This window comes from Megalops cyprinoides, chromosome 1 (genome assembly GCF_013368585.1).
Source record: "Megalops cyprinoides isolate fMegCyp1 chromosome 1, fMegCyp1.pri, whole genome shotgun sequence".
Lineage (NCBI taxonomy): Eukaryota > Metazoa > Chordata > Actinopteri > Elopiformes > Megalopidae > Megalops > Megalops cyprinoides.
Window position 1 is genome coordinate 39,743,212 of NC_050583.1, and position 20,855 is coordinate 39,764,066.

At 42.0% G+C, this 20,855-nt stretch overlaps 1 protein-coding gene across 1 annotated transcript; it reads right to left on the reverse strand.

Annotated features, from left to right (window-relative positions):
• Positions 1-17,886, reverse strand: LOC118777295 (ras-related protein Rab-5C). The gene is made up of 6 exons (XM_036528127.1): positions 17,729-17,886; positions 8,162-8,480; positions 2,686-2,837; positions 1,505-1,627; positions 989-1,082; positions 1-887 (listed from the first exon to the last, which is right to left on the reverse strand). Exons 2-6 carry the CDS (start codon positions 8,325-8,327, stop codon positions 760-762), a joined length of 663 nt encoding a protein of 220 aa, XP_036384020.1. The 5' UTR covers positions 8,328-8,480; positions 17,729-17,886; the 3' UTR covers positions 1-759.
• Between the last annotated feature and the right edge of the window lie 2,969 nt (positions 17,887-20,855).

Below are 20,855 nucleotides of genomic sequence, written 5' to 3' on the forward strand. Positions count from 1 at the left end.
CAATACAAATACAGCAAAATTATTTTTCAATACTCATATTTGCAATTTTGGTCAGAAACAAAAATCTTACTTGATCTTTTTTATTCTTTTTTGTCAACATTGTATCATACAGATTCAAAAACAAAGTTAAAAAATGACTCACTGGTGTAATGATGACTGTAAATGCACTAGGCATACAGTTGAATTTCCAGTACATTACGTGATTTCAACCACTGAATGTTTACCCTATCAAATCACATCCTACTTTGCTTGTGCCTGAACAGCAGTAGTAATAATAACAACAATAATATTAATCTAGAAGATAGCTGAATCTGGAAGGAATAGACCTCCTCCTTTCCTCTCCCTGCATCTTCCAAAGGGATAAAAGGGGTGGATGGGGCACAGAGATGATCAGGAGAGAAAATAAAATTACAGTTGCTACATGCACCCATCACCTGAGGAAAGCCGGCAAGAGCGGGAGGTATGATACAACTTTTCCTTTAGAAAGTGACTTAAGACATACTGGAATTAGTATTTTGTGTAGAACCAAACAGGAGAAGAGAGCGAGTTTGTGAGATTGGGAGGGAAGCTTGCAGAAATCCCTCCAGCTTATGATTTTAAAAATTGCTCAAAACAGAACAGGAAAAAAAAGAGCGAGCAGTTGGCTCTGTTAAGTGCGATTGGTAAGAATGGATATTGTGGTCTTTTCAATCCTTCGGGGTTGGTTTTGTCTTGGTGGTGTCGGTTGTCGGTCGGTCTGTTGTTGGCTGGCTCGGTGCGTTAGTTTCCGCCGCTGCAGCACTGGCCACTCCGGCTCTGGGGGGTGGTGTCCTGCAGATCCACACCTCCCCTGGCCCGGCCCCCGGCTCCCGCCCCACTCTGTGGCTCGTTCTTCGGCAGCTTCTTGGCTACAGAAAAAGTGACACTTTCATTCATATCTGCAGATTCACCCACATTACAATATATTAATGGTAAATTATGTGTACTTTTTAAATAAAAAGACTTATACCTATGGCCATAAAGATTTCATTGACGTTCATGGCAGTCTTAGCCGAAGTTTCCATAAAAAGCAAACTGTTGTCATCTGCGTATGCTTGTGCTTCCTGAGAAGAGAGAAATGATGGTGGGAGTCAATCCAGCTCACACTTGTAAATGCTAATGTATTAAGCTTGTAAAAGAATCATTCTGAACACACAGCTTAATTAAAAGGACAATTACACTCACACATGCTCAAGCCCACAAAGTTTTCTGGTTAATGAATTTGGTTTCTAAACCCACAAGCTGTCTGCACTTTGATCAACACACGTCTGATCATGTGGTTTACTATACTAATGCCAGCCATTACAATCTTCCTGCAACAAACTGTTCCTAACTTTACACGAGTCATAAAAACACTATTATACGCAGAAGTATTTTAGTTTGAAAATATTAATAAATGACAAAAAAATGACATTGATGTCAAAACAAAAAAAACCTTCAAGTACTTCAACTGTTTGTTTCATGTGAGAGTTTAATTTGGAGTCACCTGAAAGTCGACTGCTCTCTTGTTGGCTAGGTCAGCTTTATTCCCTGCCAGGGCGATCACAATGTTGGGGCTTGCTTGTCGCTGGAGCTCCTTCACCCAGTTCTTTGCACGTGTGAAAGTATCCTAAGAAAACAACCCCCGCCCAACACAAACAGTGTTGTCAGTAATAACAAGGGCAACTGTTTTTATTATTTCTTATGAAACAAGAAGATTCCCAGAACACATATCACATCCTAAAATTACCTTATGTGGAACAAATACTGTTGGAATGAGCTGTATCTTTACAGTGAAAATGCTTTTTGCTGCTTAACGGAACTGAATGGCCTAAAAAAAAGAAACACTGTCATTCAAGTGAGTGGAAACACAACAACTTTTTGCTCTCACATGACAGCTTAATGAGGCATGAGGGGCCTGGATCAAGCTTTGCAGGTTCTGTGCAGACTGGACCTCTATGGTCCCACACTGGTGGGGATGTGATGAGGAGGGGGAAAAAAAAATCCAGAAAAAGACACAAGAGGCTGGGGGGTTGCCAGAGGCACCCTGTGGTGGCCAGGGGCAAGGTACGGTCAGCTGCAAAAGGCTACAAACCTTTGAAAAGCTGACACACTCACAATTTCACACCAAAAACACATTTGGTGAGTACACTCACTCTGGAACAAAGAATAGTGTACACTATAATGGTGAGTTTAATGATACATTCCTGATAATGAATATAAGCTCAAAAATGGAAAAAGGGGAGCTATCAAATCATTTTTCTCCATTCTGTATTGCCCTGTAATGGGCCTGCTGTGTGTGGAAGTATAGAAGTTCACAAAACACTAAAGAAGTTCACTGTCAAATTATTTTCAGAAAATTCTTTGCGCTTAAAGTGTATTTTGAGGTGTTATTTGTGTCTGCTCACCTTGACCAAAGGAAACTGTATATGCTGGACAATGCTTGCTTCCATGCAAGCTATCTAAACTGGCAGGTGAAAAAGTAATGGTGGAGTTTCATGAAACATTTCCATTTTTCCATGTTAACACCATCTTTCCCTTGTTCCTTCAGACTAAGGTGAATCCTGTGCAAGATAGGTGACTGGACTGTTCAAAGAATCTAGCCAAAGTCCATGCAAAATGATCCTTCTGTGAGGTACCATCTTTGTCAACAGGTATGGTTGGAGGTACAGTCAAGAGATAACATACTGTGTTAGTGATGTCGTAGACCACGATTGCCGCTTGGGCCCCTCTGTAGTACATAGGCGCCAGGCTGTGATATCGCTCCTGGCCAGCTGTGTCCCAGATCTCAAACTTTACTGTTGTGTCATCCAAACAGACTGTCTGTGTGAGGAAGGCAGCTGGAAATATGAAAAAAAGAAAGCAAGTAAGAAATGAATAGAACACACAGCATCAGCAAGTCTCAAAAAGGTGTCTGCCCCTTCATTGTCGGAAGGAAGTAACTCCACACTGAAGTGAATCTTGCGCTCCATATTACGGTCGACAGAAATGGTTTGTGGTTCTATCTATCCTGTTTTATGTACTGCTTAGTGAATGTTTTCTAGTACTACACACCAGAAGAGTAAAGAGTCGCACCAACAGGACCAAGCTTTTGGTTGCAGTTCCCCTCTGTCCCTGTTACCAAGGTACTCAGAGTGGAAAAAGTCTCCATCAAAAGGTCATTTCAGTTCCCATCAGGGGAACACCCACACAAACTGAGAAATATGTACAGTCAATGCACCAACAGTCCAGCACAGTGCTTTCGTACAAGGAAGCTGTTCATAAAAGCAGGACATTAAACAGAACAGTCAGTGAAGGCTCTGTTATGTGAACACTTACAGAGAACTTCAAAAGTTACTCATTCCGCACCAGACTGCGCATATGATTCATGACACTATTAGTATTAAAGCTGATTCAGAACTTTAACTGATCTCACTGAAGTAATAACATCTTGGGGAAGACAACTGTTGTTAACAATTAAGCAGCTGGTTTAAAAAGTTGAGTATCTCTAGGATAGAGCACAAGACTACACCTGAAAATTACACTGCAATTTACCAACATTAAAGTGGCAGTAATTTTAATGACTGCATGACCTGTCTTAAGACCAAACTTGTGTAGAGAGAATATTCAAGCAGAAACCCCAGTTCCAGTCTGACCTGGCATGCTTTTAGTTTGCTCTGAATTTTGACCATAGGGGACAATCTCAGAGAAAACAGTTATGCATGCATATATGCGTCACCGTGTAGTCAAGGGAACACGGCTAAAAGCAAAGAGAATACATGGAGTGTCATGCATATACGAGAGGGTCCCTTCCATACACGCATATTTTGAGTTTGAGTCAAAAGATAATTTTGAACATTTATTTGGTATTCCAATTATGATTCCAGTTCTCAACTGCACTGAGTACTGCCTTCATGCTCACATGGACTTCACTGCCCTTAAATGGGACAATTCTGTGACCTTCATGTTAACAAAGACTGAAAAGAAATAACGGTGCAGAAGGATTGATTCTTTGGGGGGAAAGGTCTCATTACAGGCAATTCAGTCTCTGACCTAGAATGCCTCACATCTCCCAGCTGTTATCTGTGTGTGTGTGTGTGTGTGTGTGTGTGTGTGTGTGTGTGTGTGTGTGTGTGTGTGTGTGTGTGTGTGTGTGCGCGCGTGCGTCTGCGTGTGTGTGTGTGTGGTGGTGTGTGTGTGTGTGTGTGTGTGTGTGTGTGGCGGGGGGGGGGGGGGCATGGTAAGGGTGACTGAAAACTAGGCATCCTTGCTGCGCAGAGGTAGAGCAGCTTGTCAGGATGGATATGTACAATAAATGATGGATGCATTGCTTCTTCAGTCCATCTGCGATTCAAGCAGACGGCAGAGCACTGCAGTCCCCCTTTAGTCACACTTTCTAATCCTTACCATCCCCTGCTGCATTATTCATGGGGACAACAGAGCAATGCTGGCCTAATGTCATGCATTCCTCTTTGGCATTGCTTTCCTGAGATAACAAAATGAAATGGTACGTTATAATCAACTTGATTACTGTAATTCTTTCTTTGCTTCCCTCCTCCTTAATGTGTACACTTCCTTCCACTAAAGCAAAACTCAAAGGCAAAGCTGGACTTCTCTGGTTCTTGCTTCTATGACATTACTGCTGTAGCTCATTTCCTTCACTGGCTCCCTGCTGCTAATATTTATCTTTAATACCCTTGTTATTTCTGTTCTGTTCTCCATTCTGCTGATCTTTATCTTCAATCCATCCTGTTTACCAACACTCCCCCTGGTCCACTAAAATCACCATTAACTGGCAGACCCTCTCTTCCGTCTTTTTTCCCCATTTTCTAGACAGTGGCTGCTTTCGCTCTCTGGCGTGAAGGCCTATCTGAGGAATTCACATCAGTCCAGCTAAGGCTAAGTGCTTTCACACTGAACCTCAGCAGTAACTCTTTCATCACTCTTTTTTTTCGTAATTCAAGTTTTTATCGTTTACACATCCAAACAGGTACACTGCGGCATCTATGCGTCAGCCATTCATTATATAAACCAAAGAGACTAATAAATAAGACAAGAAAACAAAAGAAATAAAGTGAGGGAACATTATGCAACCTGAAAAAGACATCAATACCCATTAACATTTTTTTGCACTTTGTTATATAGTATATGGTGCCAGAAATGATCCCGTGTCTGCTTCATTTTATGCTTCTCATTAATTCTTCCCAGCATATTTTCATATGATGGAGTCCTGATCATTTCATCAATCCACTCTTTCAAGTCCAGAGTTCTAGGGAATTTCCAGTGAAGTAATATCATTCTGGCTGCTGTTATACTGCCCTCTACCATGACGGTAAATTCGTTGTTAGTTAAATTAGGTACCTCTGCCCTATCCCTCACCCCCCAAAAGACAGAGCCGGGGATGTGAGCACAGCATCAACGCTAGCCTTTTCCCAAGAAATTCAAGAACTTGAACTTTTGCCAAACTATTTTGATGCTATTGTATGTGTCCCCAAGTAGTTTTTTGAGGTATGTGGTAACTTAAAATACTCAATCAGTGGGTTATCCCTTAAATGGAATTTACTACTTATACAATGTCTCATTTGTAAGAATTTCCAGAAACTACCTCTTCCTCCGACATTATATTTCTCCATTAACTCTGAATACGACACAAACACCCCAACAAGTCACCAATAGTATTTACCCCTTTGGATTGCCACCTTTTTCAGTACACCATTCTTTTACCTATTCATATCTCAGGGTGATGCTACAGTGAGGCATATGGTTGTTTGAACTGTGACATTTTAAACATCTTCATTGAGTAGGACACTATAGGACTTGGATTCATCAGGTTCCCTTGCCCGCTGTGAAAGAATGTCGATGGGAGGATTTGGTAATGCCAGATCCTCCTCTGTGTTTAACCAGTTCAAGCCCGTATCCACATCACAACAATGATTATACAGTTTAAATAAAAAATAATAAAAAATAAATTATATAGTCTTACATCTGGTAGTCATAGGGCACCTTTGGGAAAACATCTTGCTCATTTTAATCCTCTTCCTGTCCCAAAGAAAATCTTTAACAATTTTGTCATACTGTTTATACACCACTTGGGGAATATTCACTGGGAGCATCATAGAGATGTAATTGAACTGTGGAGCCACAACCACTTTGATAACATTCACTCTACTCCAAAGGGTTAGTGTGATTAAGGTGAAGAATGTTTTCTGTGCTGCTTGTCAATAAGGAAGTAACAAAATGCTGATGTGAGTTGGGAAGGAAGTACTTTAACTGGTGACGCAATGCCTTTTGAGAGTCCACTAGCAGACCACAAGAGGCAACCTGTTCCAGTCATCTTGAAATAAAATGCAAGGGACATGGACGAGCCACATGCTAATTAGTTTTGCCTTCCTACGCTGGTTTTCTGTTGAATAGTGGACCGTTCACTTCTCAGTTCATGAATGTGAATGGGGTCGCCTTTTCTTCCTTTGGAATGATCTGCCCGCCCACATTAGAACTGTGTGGTCTCTTATTATCTTGCACTATGGAGACACAAGTTTCTGTGATTCAAATTACCTGATTCTAGTACTTTACTAATAACCCATTTTTTATAACTCTTCTTCCATTTATCAGTTGCTTTTCTATGATTTTTCTTTTTTTCTGGAATCCACCTGCACAAATGGAACTTGAACTAATAAATACGACTCATGGCAACAATATAAAATGTTCACACCAGTACAACACTCCTCCCCACAGGAGGAGTGTGAGAGTGTGTGAGAGTGTATGAGAGTGTGAGTGAGAGAGTGTGAGAGTGTGTGAGAGTGAGAGTGTGTGTGGGAGTGAGAGAGTGTGTGAGTGTGTGTGAGTGTGTGAGTGAGAGAGTGTATGAGAGTGTGAAAAAGTGTGAGAAAGTGTGAGAGTGTGTGTGTGTGTGTAAGTGTGAGTGTGAGTGTGAGTGTGAGAGTGTGTGAGTGTGAGTGAGAGTGTGAGAAAGTGTGACAGAGTGTGTGTATGTTGACAGGGGGAGGGAGGGTGGGAAAGCTAATCCTGTGATCCTAAGCTTTTTACTGGCTCAGCCCCTTCAGTGTGCGGCACATCAGTCACATGGCAGTGGGGAATGCAGCTCTCTCCCGGAGTTCAGGCCTCAGCACAGCACCATGACCCTTGCCCAGGCTGCTGATGCTGGGCTTAAGTGGTAGGGGAAAAAAATCTGCTGACTATTTTCCTTTAACAGGCTGGTATGGTATTCTGGTTTCCTCTTTTTTCCACAAATCCCCTCTTTTCTCTACCCTGTTTCATTATATTTTTCTCAAATTATAATTTAAATGAAGCTTCAACGGGCATTTTTATAAAACGAAGAAAGAGCACAACTGCATATTTCTCTCCATTTCCCCTGTCACCATCTCATATGACCACTGCTGAATCAGACAGGAAACTCCATTGTTGACCAGTTTCCTTCCTGCTCAAACATTTGAAGGCCTCCCCTTCTTCCACCTCACCTTCCTTCAAAAGGAAATACAAGACTCTAAGCACAGACAGATTTTAATCAGGACTCTTAAAGCCTCGCTGTCACTTCCGATTTCTCTGGGGTTTGATCTTTGACTCCATAATAAATGGAGACTACTGTCCCAGACTCACAGCAGCTAAGGAGGCAGTCAGGTGAGCTCTACGCAGCCCAGAACCAGCTTTTCTGCCCCGCCCCATCTCCTGATCTGGCTCTGAGGCAGGCAAGGCTGTTTACTGGCACATGTAGATGAAAATAACTACTTTGGTGCGTTTGAGTTCCATTTCAAGCCTGTGGTTTCAGACAGGGGAAATCACATATACTCTACCAATACGTACCACAGAGCAAACATGCTGCAACATAAAAATTGTTTAAAAACAGATTACACGAAGGTGAAAAACAGATGTCAGACGATGTGCAAGCGCTGCCTGCAGATGATAAGAGGCACAAACGCTCTGCAGCAGGTGACATCACAGTTTCACAGATAGCCATCTTACCCCTAAAACAAATGCACTGTAAAAAAACTTCAAAGTGTTTCGAGTATCTGGAGTTCACTGGCTCTTATAATGTATTCTACCCTATAGAATCAGGGCTGGATGTTTAATATGACCCATAGAGCAGGCAGAGAAGTTGACACCCAGGCTGCTTGAGAACTCCCCAGTGAACAGTGAAGCAGACGCGGCCATATTTGCACTCACTCACCTCCAATGGTGCTCTCTTGGTACTCGTGAAACTGGCCCTTGACGAAGCGCAGCACCAGGCTGGACTTGCCCACCGCCGACTCCCCCAGCAGGACCAGTTTGAACTGGCAGATCTTGTTGCCTGCGGCCGGCCCGTTGGATCGCGCCGGTCCTCCCCGACCCGCCATGGAGCTGAGCAGAGGCTACGCTGGGAGAGAGGGCTGGAAGTGTGGCGCACTGGGATGCGCAGGGATGGGGACGAAACTGAGGCCGGGACGTGCTTGGCTGGATGTGGCGGGGCAGGGTTGGGCCAGCTGGGACAGCGCACTCCTCCAAGGAACCTGGGAGCACAACACAAGAGCCATAAGCTATTGATACACAGAAAATATTGACAGAGCAGTCACTTAAAAGAACCAGATTAGTGTCCGTATGGCACAGCAACACCAGTAAATACATCCTGGAACAGAACTAGGGTCAGGGCAATAATGAACAAGGCGACTCCACTCAGTGTTACTCAAAATTGTTCCAGACATACTGTAATTCAAATATTTACTCCATGTGTAATGAGGAAGTCCATGTTCAGCTCAGTATCACAGGCTACGTGTGAGCCTGGGCAACAGAAAGAAAGCCTCTTCTAAACAGACTGGATAAATACTATTCTTCCATCCCCTTCTATACAAGCACCGTAAGAGACACTGGACCCACTGGTTTGCATCCTGTACTAGGCCAGCATCAATCATGCAGCACTTAATACTCAATCCTCCCCTATCCCGCTCTCTCTGCACTGCTCCACATCCATTATGTTACAGATATATATACAGATCCCTTTATAAACTGTACATGTTAATACTGAATGAGTAGCACATCAATGTCCTCTGAATTTTGATATAAATAAAGGTCAAGTTTGCATTTTACAAACTCGTTTGTTAGGGAAATTAGCATTTCTATCCATTCTTCTGGACTGCTTGCAGTCAGTTTCACAGCATGCTGACTCACAAATTTACACTTTTGTGAAGGAGGGGCAATGAGGCCATGTACAGCCAGGTGGATGAGGTGTACATTAGCTTATCATTTAATGATATTTATACACAGCGAGTCCTGAAATGCTGGTGGGAACTGCCATCACCAATCTGCTGCATTTACAAAACAGACTCAACATTCTGACCTTGAACATGGCTCTCCATCTGCAATACAGCAAACTGAGACGGAAAGTGAGACAGACCCATGGAAGTTTAACTTCAGCTAGGCGATATAAAATCTACACTGGTACACCACAATATGAAGACACAGGAGAGAGGCGAGATTGTATGGCACTATTTTAAGAGCATCGAAAAAACTACACAAACTGGACCACACAGGATAAAGGAAAAGCTGTGCACCAGCTACGAAATGTGTTGTTCAGTTGTTTGCATTTAAAAACAGTGAAAACAAGCTTTGAAAAAATATTATCATTGTAGATCATTTTAGCAACATTTCATTTATAATCACTCTGGCTCATGATTTGACCTTCCATATTTATGGTATTGCCAATTGCGCCGCTGTGATGTGAGGTTTACTCTTTGGTCTTAATATAGTTGGGCACACAATTACAGAAAGTAAACCTTCACTTGAACTTTTAAATATTGCAATATGAACTTTTATTACCTGTAACTGCTAACACCATGACATGACTGGGTTCAAATCACCTACCCCCTTGCTGTATCATTCAAGACCCTCAACTAGATGCAAATGAGAAACCATAGCACATTGGAACAACTCAATCTACCTCTCTCCTCGACAGGGTCAAAGCCAAACATGCTCAAGAGGAACTGAGAGGTAACTGTTGAATGTCATTCAATATTACTCTGTTACAGCAAGAAATAGGGTCCCTTCCCTCAGCAGACCTGGTTTTCATGTTTGTCCTGTTATTGCTGCAGTCCCCTTTCAGAACCTAAACCTCTCTGCCTAAACCAAACAGTGTCGGTTAAAGGAAGAGCTTATTCAGCATCACTGCACAGGAACAGAGACCAAAAGTATTCTCCTTGAAACAACTCAAAGAAAAACAGAGAGAACTTCCTGAAACCTGCCCATACTCAGGGCTTTCAGCAGCAGTGCTCACTTGTAGGTTTGTTATGACTGCAATGAGCACCTTTGGACTTTGGCCTACAGCTGCACTAGCTTTGCATTGTTTTGCCAGTATGAGATGAAACCGTTTGCTGATCAAATTTCTGGAAGCCTGTGACATGAAAGTGACAGGGCTGATTTTCTGCAGACACAACAAGCAAAGTAAAAAGTCAAGCACACTGTTTGTGTCACCTGCTAAGGAACTACTGAATGAAATGTTGGAAAAAATACAAGTAGCTCTTCTTGTGTTTTTGCAACTAGGCAGTGACTTCAACTGCAACTGATAAAAGGACAGTCCCTATTTGATGGATTCTGATTGGGCCAGGAGTAAAAGTGAGCTGAAAGCAAGGCCAGGGAAGGAAACAATAAGGAAAACCTGGAAAATAGCGCCGCCACTGGCAGCTTGCCCCTGAGCAGGACTTCATCTTCACCATATGATGCTTGATCGTGTCCAGGATGTGAAATGGTGTGTTGTGGAGCAACTGCATCAGTGATGGCACGATTTGAGACATTATTCCTACACAGTTCCACAAGAAAGGGTTTTGCTACTGAGCATCAGAACAGACTAGACGGCTTCTAGACAGGGCCGGCAGTGTAGCATAGTGGTTAAGGAGCAGGACTTGTGACCAAAAGGTTGCTGGTTCGATTCCCCACTGGGGCACTACTGGTGTACCCTTGGGCAAGGTACTTAACCCACAATTGCCTCGGTAAAATATCCAGCTGTATAAATGGATAACATTGTGAGTCGCTCTGGATAAGAGCATCTACTAACTGCCAATAATGTAATGTAGACACTAAGATGCATTCAGAATAAGCACTGCTGTGTCATGTCATTAAGTGAACGTCTGTATGGAGCACAACCTCATCAGTTTTCAGGATTTTTTTATTGCAGATCTGTGACACTTATCAGTTGTGGTTCTGCAAACTGAATTAATGAAGGAACATACTTCCCTTTGCCACACAGTGTACACAGGCAGCAGCTTTGACACAAGTCTGATTCAAAGGGTCAAAACTGCAAAATCACAGCCTATCCAAAACAAACAGGAAATAAATCAAGGCAATCAGGCCATTTTTGCAGGATGCAGGCTGCAACAGGAAATGCTACAAAGAAAAAATACCAGCATAACTGGAATGCAGATGTGCCAGTCAAACCCTTTGTTTATTTGCCAAAATCATACATAGATCTGCTGGCTATTCTGAAGAGATCAAAACAGAGGTCACTTCACCAGACAGTTAAGTAATCTTAAGAGGTATCATACGAATACAGATGTCACTTCATATGTTTAGAAGTAGATTTACCATGTCCCATCCAAACCTTGTTTCAAAAAATGACCTGTGATAATAATATTTTGGGATGACTGGCAAAGGATCCTAAAACAAGCACAGAATCAACATCATGAACACACAACCAGCTGGCAATTATCCAGATTGCACTCAGTTTTCTTTTTATAGTCACTTCAGTCTTCTGACATTAGAATGATTTGAGTCTTGAGCTTCAAAAAAAAAATTTTAATAAGGAAAGGGGAATGTAATTTTTTCCAGTTGGATATCTTTAGTGCCACATGATGCAACAGCCCACACAAATATCCATGGGTTCGACCTTCAAAATATTGATAGTCTTACCCATAACATTAAAATACCGATAATACAAAAAGGCTCACTGCCCTAGTCTTACCCCAGGGCAGCAATGATGTTTTATGATTGTAAATGTTCACCCACAATATCCCCCTGTTCCCCATGCCTCTGCAAATCTACTACACCACGAGAAAATCCAATCAAGAGCCCTTACAGCCTCTCCCACCCAGATCCAAACTAGACTGGATGAAAACGGCAGGCTCTGCTCATTGGAAAGTAAGCCACGAGTCTAAGTGCATTTTGCCAGGCTATGCTTTAACTTTTAATGGCATCTTGTCTCAGGAGGCTTTTGCAGGCAAAGTGGGTCAGTAAAGCAGCAGCTAGAGACAGTATGAAATATTCATGGCAGTCTCCTCTGTGACTGTGCAGTGACTGACACTTGCAAAGGGCAGAGAACCACTGCAATTCCATTCTCTCCCATCCTGGCAACAAAAGGGCTTGAGGGCAAGACGACACAATATCATTTGGGTAAACAAGGGTGTCACTTGTGTCTAAAAATTACAGTTGGGCAAGCTAGACTTTAAAGCACACAATGTGGAACTCATATGCAGAATCAACAATTCACAGGTCTGACCAAATCCAAATCCTTTAACTGAAGCACAATACTTTGAACAGTTGTACATACATATATCACAACAGAGTAAATTCACAGACCTGGACCCCACAACCACTACCATTTCCATTTAATGCCTCTGCTCACCCTCCTGAAGGTATCCCCCTCAGGAAAAGAGATCAAACTGGCTGAAGACCACTTCTATGGTCTTCTGGTTTCATATGCTTCAAACTTGATTCTGCATTTTCCCCTTTTTATGTTGAAATACAGTGCAGCAATACCATCTACACTGTGGCAGAGTATTGCCATCTCCAGCAGTCATGTGATTGCACTTGTTTTAGATTAGATTTAGAGAGCTTAGAATGTTTATTTTGAAACTAAAAATTACATGCTACATCTTGTGTTCATACCATTCTGAAAATATCTGTGCCTTCTGAATGACTCAAAAGAATTCCCATGGCCCATGACCCATAAACCAACATCTACATGCAGGAAAAATTATGTGGACTTTTTTTGGACAGGTTGTCTTTCAGACGTAAAAGAACACCATTGTTATTTCCTAATTATCAGTCATTCTGGTTCAAAGAGCGTGCTGTGGCCTGCATGCTTCAGTAAACACAGGAGCCGTTTCAGAAAGCCTGCAGGTCATGACAAGCACACTGTTCCAAGCGCCAACAAACAGGAGCAGAGCAATGTTGAGGGTGGTACAGTTAAAACTATGAAGCATACCTGACTGGTGATTAGCTCAAGGTTGCGTTATGAGAAGGTAAAAGGAAAGCATATTTTAATCAGGCGAAGGGGGCAGCTTGAAATGTCAGTTTCAGGCACAAGTCATATCCTTCCAGCTCAAGACTCAGACAGACAGTTGAAAATACAAGAAAGTAAGGACAGCCAAACAAATCAATAGAGATCCTTAACATATTTGTTTTTTACGAGAGCATAATCAAGAGTTGTTTAAACTGATGACAACCAAACTGATGACAACCAAACTTGTCCATAATGAACCTGTTGATAAACCTGTTGCATAAATCAAAACCAAGGCTAGCCTACATTTTCTAGCCTGACTGACAGGAATATTAGTTTCAATGCAAAACAGTGGTCAAATGGTAATCCAAGGAAGAACAAAAAGTCAACACTACAAAACATTTGTTCGCTTTAGAAAGAAGTACTCAAGTGCTGACACAGAGAAAAATACAAAGAGAACATTTGAGAGAAAGAGAGAAAAAACTAGTAATATGGTAGGACAATTGAAGCTTGACAACCATACTGAGCAAATGCTTATTTCATCCAGAATGATCTTCTGCCAGCATTTCCTCACCAAGTCCATACCTGATGTAAAGGGTCCATTGTTGCGGTAGGCTGGCTAGGGTCATGGTGTTGCCTTAAGCCACACTTTTTCCCATACAATGTAATATGCCAAATTTCATGTCACTTATCTCAACCAACTCTTTGGCTCATTATCAACATTTTTCTGATGAAAAAAAGTGTTAAACAGTAAACATTTCTGCCATTTTTAGTTAACAGTCCTAGTCATGACATCAACATGCTTCCATAGAAATCCATATTGATAATAAGCTGGTTATACTATAGGCCTACATAAGCCATACCTAAGGGCCTGTTTTTATCAGTATATAAAACCTATGCATCTAGCAACACCCAGCCTCACGCTTCTCTGACTATCGTGTGAAACACAGTGTCAAAAATGACTTTAAATAGGCCAAGACAGCCAGCCATGTTCATTTTGTGAATTCTTCCTAGACAATGTTCAAATGAGTCAGAGAACAGATGTGACACAATGCCATGATCTGCAATCCATGACAAATGAATTGTGATTTTCACTGCAAGTTTCCAAGTGGAGAAACACTGATAAGGGGATGTGGAACACATTGAAGGGAGCTTTGTGATGCCATAAAGGCATTTACTGAGCTCTTCATTACTTGTACATACAGTACAGGTAGCCTCTATTAACATTGATGCAAACACATGCTAAAATGGCTAAAAATAAAGAACAAAGCACACATGGTTTGTCAGTGTCCAATTTTGTACGTGCAGCACACATACATTTTCTGACTCCAGTCTACCTGCCTGGATACATACAGTCCTCCTATCCTGCACAGATAAGAACAGGCTGCTGACTGCACTGCTGCACAGGGAGCCAGTGTCACGGGTTGAACAGTTACATTTAAATCGTGCTGAACTGCCAGTGGGCTGGGCCTTCCAACCACAGACCTGAACTCCACACACACAGTCTGCACCAAGGCTGAAACCAGGAAATGTCGCATTTATTACACTAATAGAGAGGGCTGTTTCTCAGCCCACCAGGGTGTCAGGAACAACTCAACAGGGTAGTGAGTCACCACCAAACACCAGGTCTTCCTTAATCACACACTGCACACCTTACAGTACAGTCACAATGGTTTGTTATGCCAGAAGGAAAAAGTGAAACGAAACCAAATATACTAATAGGTTTACTTGCGTTGTTATTTTAAAACAGACAAAAAAAGCTCTGAGGGTGCACGATGGGTTTGTGCTCTGACAATTCAATCTGTATGTTTCCCCTTAGCAGGCTTCCAGTGTTTTTAAACGCATTTACAAGATCTGATCTCTGGAATTTGGTGGATAAGATACAACATATCAGAAGACAAATTACTGAATAGGATGGTGTGACACAGTGGAGACAGTCTTTACAGACTTTCCAAAATGTCATTATTACACCAGAAATCGTCTTCTCCAGCGACATTTACAACTCCAGTACAAAAAGCACAGATCTCGGCAAGGCAACCCGATGTGCATGATCTTAAATCTCTTCAAACCACAAGGTTCAAATTCCATTTGAGTTTACAGGCAACACAATTACACAGACCTTGTGTTGATATGAAAGGTCAGACATGAAAGAGTAGCAGTACAACATCAACAGGTAAAGTGGCCACAGTAAGACAAGTAATGGTGAACAAGCTCAGTCAATCTATGTGACTTGCATTTTTTAAACAAAATGTTTACACAGACATGGTAATGCAGTAATCCATGTGAGGTACATGAGCTATGCAATTCATGCAAAGTGCCATCTGGGATTTGAGTTTGTTATGTGTAAGTCAGCAGTCAACATTCTTACAGCTTGCATGTTCTCCCCGTGTTTGCGTGGGTTTCTGCCGGGTGCTCCAGTTTCCTCCCACCATCAAAAAGACATGCATGTATAGGGTTAATACTGCTGTCAGTGCCCTTGACCAAGGCACTGACAAAAGAACTGGAGTTGGTCCCCGGGTGCTGCACTGCGGCTGCCCACTGCTTCGGATGGGTCAAATACAGAAGACGAATTTTCCCACGGGGATCAATAAAGTGTACCATTTTACCATTTATACAAAATTGCTACTGACCTGAGCTTTGTAAATCTGCAAAGACAAACAGTATAACAAAAACAAACCTTTTGGAAATCCAAATCTGATCCACTGAAAATCCAAGTGAGCATTTCAGAAATTATCCAAGATATCAATCACAATTTTCTGAAAGTCCTCATTAGCTGGTCTGCTACCAGGATGGACACATGACTAAAACCTTCAATGGAAAGCATAGAAAATCTTTGCCAAGTTCTCGATAAATGAACTCATCAGCTGAACACAAAGAGGAAGCATCTCCCCATGCTGAAATCCTAACTGCCAGACTAATTGGACCATGGTGGTTTCACTGTGTAATGTGCTCAGCCAGTATATTCTAACCATGCTTTAAAGAAACTGATCATTTCTATAACATTCTGTGTCTTAATATTGTGATTCTAATGTGCAAAGAAAATGGACATGATGGATAAATATATTTTCCACCCATGTACACACATTCATTTTTAATTCAACCAAGACAATCTGTAAAATGTGAATTATTATTTACTATTAAAAATAGCTAAAAGATAAATACGTGCAAAGACGGGTAAGTTACCAACTCTGGCATTCTAGGCTATATCATTGTAATGTGCTCTGCTGATTTAGTCAAATGATCTTAGATTAATTCAACTCCATTGTATTTGACAAAATGTGCCAGAGAGGTACAAAATGAGTTAATGAGAGATCCTGCAACGGTTTCATAATTTAGTGAATCATAACAGAGGATGGGAAACGTTCTGAACTCATGTGATCCAAGGTTATTCATTAAAATCTCACTGGGTATGACTGGAAAGGTTACTGTTGTATGGATAAGCCAGGGAGCCTGCCCGAGCAGCATTGCTCTTAAAAACAAGAACTCTCCTCTATGGGGTAGTTCAGTAAATAAATGTTACATGTACATAACAGCGTGCAAAACCGCAGCTTATGGGGCAACGCATTTATTTCGACAAGGAGAAAAAACGAGAGGCCTTTCAAATTCCTTACATTTCGGTTAGTCAGCTACACTGACGTTAACATAGCCAGCTAGTATCTGTAGTAAATCCCAAAAAGGGCCGAACTCTATGTGCTGTATAGGTATGGGATATGCTCTCCCAACCCGTGACTTGGCGGACTACATACCTGCCGACCCAGTTTATCCAGCAAGCAAACTAGGGTTAATTAGAAATGAGAATAAAGATCACTGCGGCATGACTGACCAACGCCTGCCATGGTCAAGATCGTAGTCCACTTGTTCTCGATTTGTTTCATTCGATTTACAATCCACTCAACTCAAGTAAAGTCCGTCCAGACCACCTGATAAGGCCTTAACTTGATAGCAATCTGTAATTTTAGCTGTACGGCTTCCTAATTGCCCAGATAGCTAGACTACACAAATATGTCTCAGACCAGTGCCGTATACCATTTATAACACTTATCTAGTTAGCTGACAGGAACAGTGTCCACCTTCCACAGTAAATGAGCGATTCCAATGCAATGCAGCGGAATTCAGCTGTCTACTTACCTATTCGGCTACTGATCTAACGTTAACATTTTTTAAACTGACAGGTTAAATTACAGTATTTAGATCTGCCAAACAACGTTATTTGGCTAGGGCTATCTAGCTAAGCTTAGCTAGTTAGGACGTTCTCCACGTAAACATTGCTAGAACACAATAGTCAGTTTGCTGACTGGCAAGGCGACATTAATTACCATGTTTTCAGAAATGACTGATAAAATATTTCTGAAAAGGTGTGTGCGACCAGAAGGGTAAAGAAAGCATCGCACATATGTCATAAGATAGCTAGCTTCTTAGTCAACGCTCCACAGTCCTGCTGCTAGCTAGCTATCTGGTTAGAGCAATGATCACAGAACACTTGTTTGTTGGATAGCCAGCTAAGTAACGTTAGCTGTGAAACACCCAACGTTGTTCTCAGAGATTATTTCTTACCGTAATACGCAGTAAATAAGTGAAAAGTTCCGGCCGTTCGTATGTGTGCAAACCCCCGGATTGCCACTATTGAAAGATTTTTTCGCTGTTTCACTTTCTCGGCTGTCGGTGATTCCTCATCACAGGCTACGGCCTTTGCTTCCGCCTTGTGGGATGAGCTTCCGGGAACCTCCTACTTCCTGACAGATAGTTGGAAAACCAATGAGTTGTGAGCTGAGCGATCTGTCATTGACATGATGTAATCGTTTTCGGAGACGACAGACATGTTGGTGATTACTTTGGGAAATGTAGTTAACAAAGTTGGTGGTTAACCCCATGGCTCTGGGTTGCCCTAAAAACAGGAACCGTTTGGACGAAGATTACGACGACCATAAGCGACAGCCTACGCTACTCTGTTGTAATGTTGAGACATTTGTGCCTGCACATGTAGGCTACGTCTTCCCCTACCCTCTGAAAAGTACAGAGTCACATGAATTTGTTTTATTTAAATAATATTACTGGTTATAAGCATATTGTGAGTTCTATCCTTGCAATCATATGCCTGATATTCTTTACTGTCATCTTGGAAATTTAGTGAGGTAAATACTGTTCCATCCCAGGAGGTTTCCAGTAGGGGCAGGAAGAGGTTCAGATCTTGCTGGTGCACAGGGGCCACTGACACTCATAGGTGCTACACACACACACACACACAAACAATCTGATTCAAGCTGTGTTTTGGATGTTATTAAATGATGGCCAGCTATTTGGCAAGGAAAAGTGTATAGAAATTTGCGGTGAGGCTAAGTAAAACTTTATGAAACTGGCAACGCATTCATAGTCACAACCTCCATTGAAACAGGAACGCTGTTGAATTATTTCATATTTAATACACAGAAGTGGTCTCATAAGGAGCTGCAATGCCGGGGTGTCTCACTGGGTGGTGCTATAAATCTTCAGATCAGAAATATCAAAAGACGGCCAAACTCAAAGAGCACGAAACGCATGGAGATGTTTAGTCCTGCAGAGGACAGTGTTACCCTATATCTGAAGGCTCTTCTTGTTACTGACATGCATTAGCAAATGCATATAGTTATTGTAATGTGCAGAGTCTGATAAATTTTTCTGTTTTTACATTGTTAAATTTACATTTTCTTTTGTAGTGGATATTTTAGATGACTTATAGTGGTAGCACTGAATTACGTTTGTATCTATCCCAACTTTAAGATCCCTGTAGATGCATAGAGTGGCAGAGGCAACTGACAGGATAAAACACATTGGACTTCTACTCAGAGAGCTCTAGGTTGCAGGGGCCTTTCCATCTCAATATCTACTCTCCCCAGAAAGAGTAAAACATGCAACATTTGCATTAGCTTTTCTACAACTTCCATAATCCAAGCCTTTAAATGTTCTACTGACTGTCTAAAGTCAAAGTTAGACTGAAGCAAATTGTCTCCAAGGAAAATGGGCCAGCACTGTGTGAGTGGTGAGGACCTGATTTTAATCTGCATGGGGGAAATGAAGAGGAATCCAGAAGGGTCACCTGGGAATGTGAGAATTGAGGATCTATGAACGAGGCAGGATCACATGATCACTTTTCCATTGTTCTCGTCAGTCTCTGCAGCCCATTGCGATGATCCTCAGACACCCTCAGAATGCACAGTGATGGGAAACACTGCAAAATTGCCCCTCGGAGCAATTCATTTACACTGTCCATCAGTCTCTCAGCAGATGAATGTTTCAATCAGTAGCAACATAACAGTGAAACTCCAAGATTGTCCAGGGCCGGCCGTGGCAGCTGAAATAGATGTGATGACAAGAGACCAGGTCCGGGTGTTATATAACAGTCATCCTACCGTACCTGCTTTGCAGTTCTGCTCCCAATCAGAACTCCCAGTCTTCAGGAGGAGCTGTTTAAGGCAGAATCATTTGTCTTTGTCCCCCTCCCCCCTCCCCCCTCCTTACACACATACACTTTCCCTTTCCTGGAGCTCTCTGGGAATGGATGATCAGTGCCACCTCCTCCATGTTCTTGCTGTCTCCTGAGGGAACACCTGCGACAGACACCATTGCGCTCTGTAATGTACCTGCCTCTGAAGGCACAGACTCATTCTGCTGAATGTGGCCATTTTCAAATACTGTATCTAGGCAACCCAGTTTATCATTGTGTGACTGTGCTGTTACGCTAACTTTTTGGCAGCAGAAATTTTTGCCTGTTAACTTGTCCTTTATTGAAAGACAGGGCATGGAGCCAAGCTGGACGTATTTGCCACACACAGAGAATAATGCTCTATGATGTATGTTATTCTCTGGTCCCCTGACACAGGCACATTAGTCCCAGTCCTCCTTATAGACATCAACTGTGTATGCTACTTAACAGTAAAGTCATTTGACTGAGCTGTTTATTGAATGCTGATTATATCTATTCCCAGTCATTGCCTGTAAATCCTGTTAAATTGACGTGTAGCTTGAATAGTATGCCTTTTCATTAAAAAATAAAATATGAAATAAACAGAATATTAAATGTGTAATTTCAATTTGTCAAAGAGGTAGACATGAACAAAAATAAGTACACATTTCTTCTGCAGGAGACTAATACACAGCTCCAAGAAATGTTAAATCCAGATCAGTAGTCAATTAAATACTCAGTTCAGCTTAGTAACTCAAAGTCAGTTGGAGAGAAAACCAGCTCACAAGGGAGATGCCCCAGGGACAGGACTTGGAAACACTGCCTTCAGTGTTCAATGTTACAAATATGTGGTGTAGGCTGGGAGGTGGGTTGAAGAATCAAACAAGTGATGCTTCAAATCAAGCTGTGTGTGAAGAATGACACCCAGAGCCATGATCAAGTGTAGTCTGAGCCTTATGGCCCTGGTTTGACACAGGGAGCCTACATTAGTAGAACAAATTGGTTTCGTTCTGCTGGGAATATAGGTGGGTAGGTCGGCAAGGGTCCCCTTGTTGCTCAGCTCTTGACACACTGGGACTTTCTTGGGAGCCTTTGAGTTATACAGTGCCTGGAGGAAGTGCCTATCATCTAATGAGGCTTGTTTTCTGGTGCACTGTGGGACTTGTAGTGTGGTAAATATGGTCATGGTCATGGTAGATGTGCATATATATCGGACATTACAGCCCCGCACTCCTGCATGAG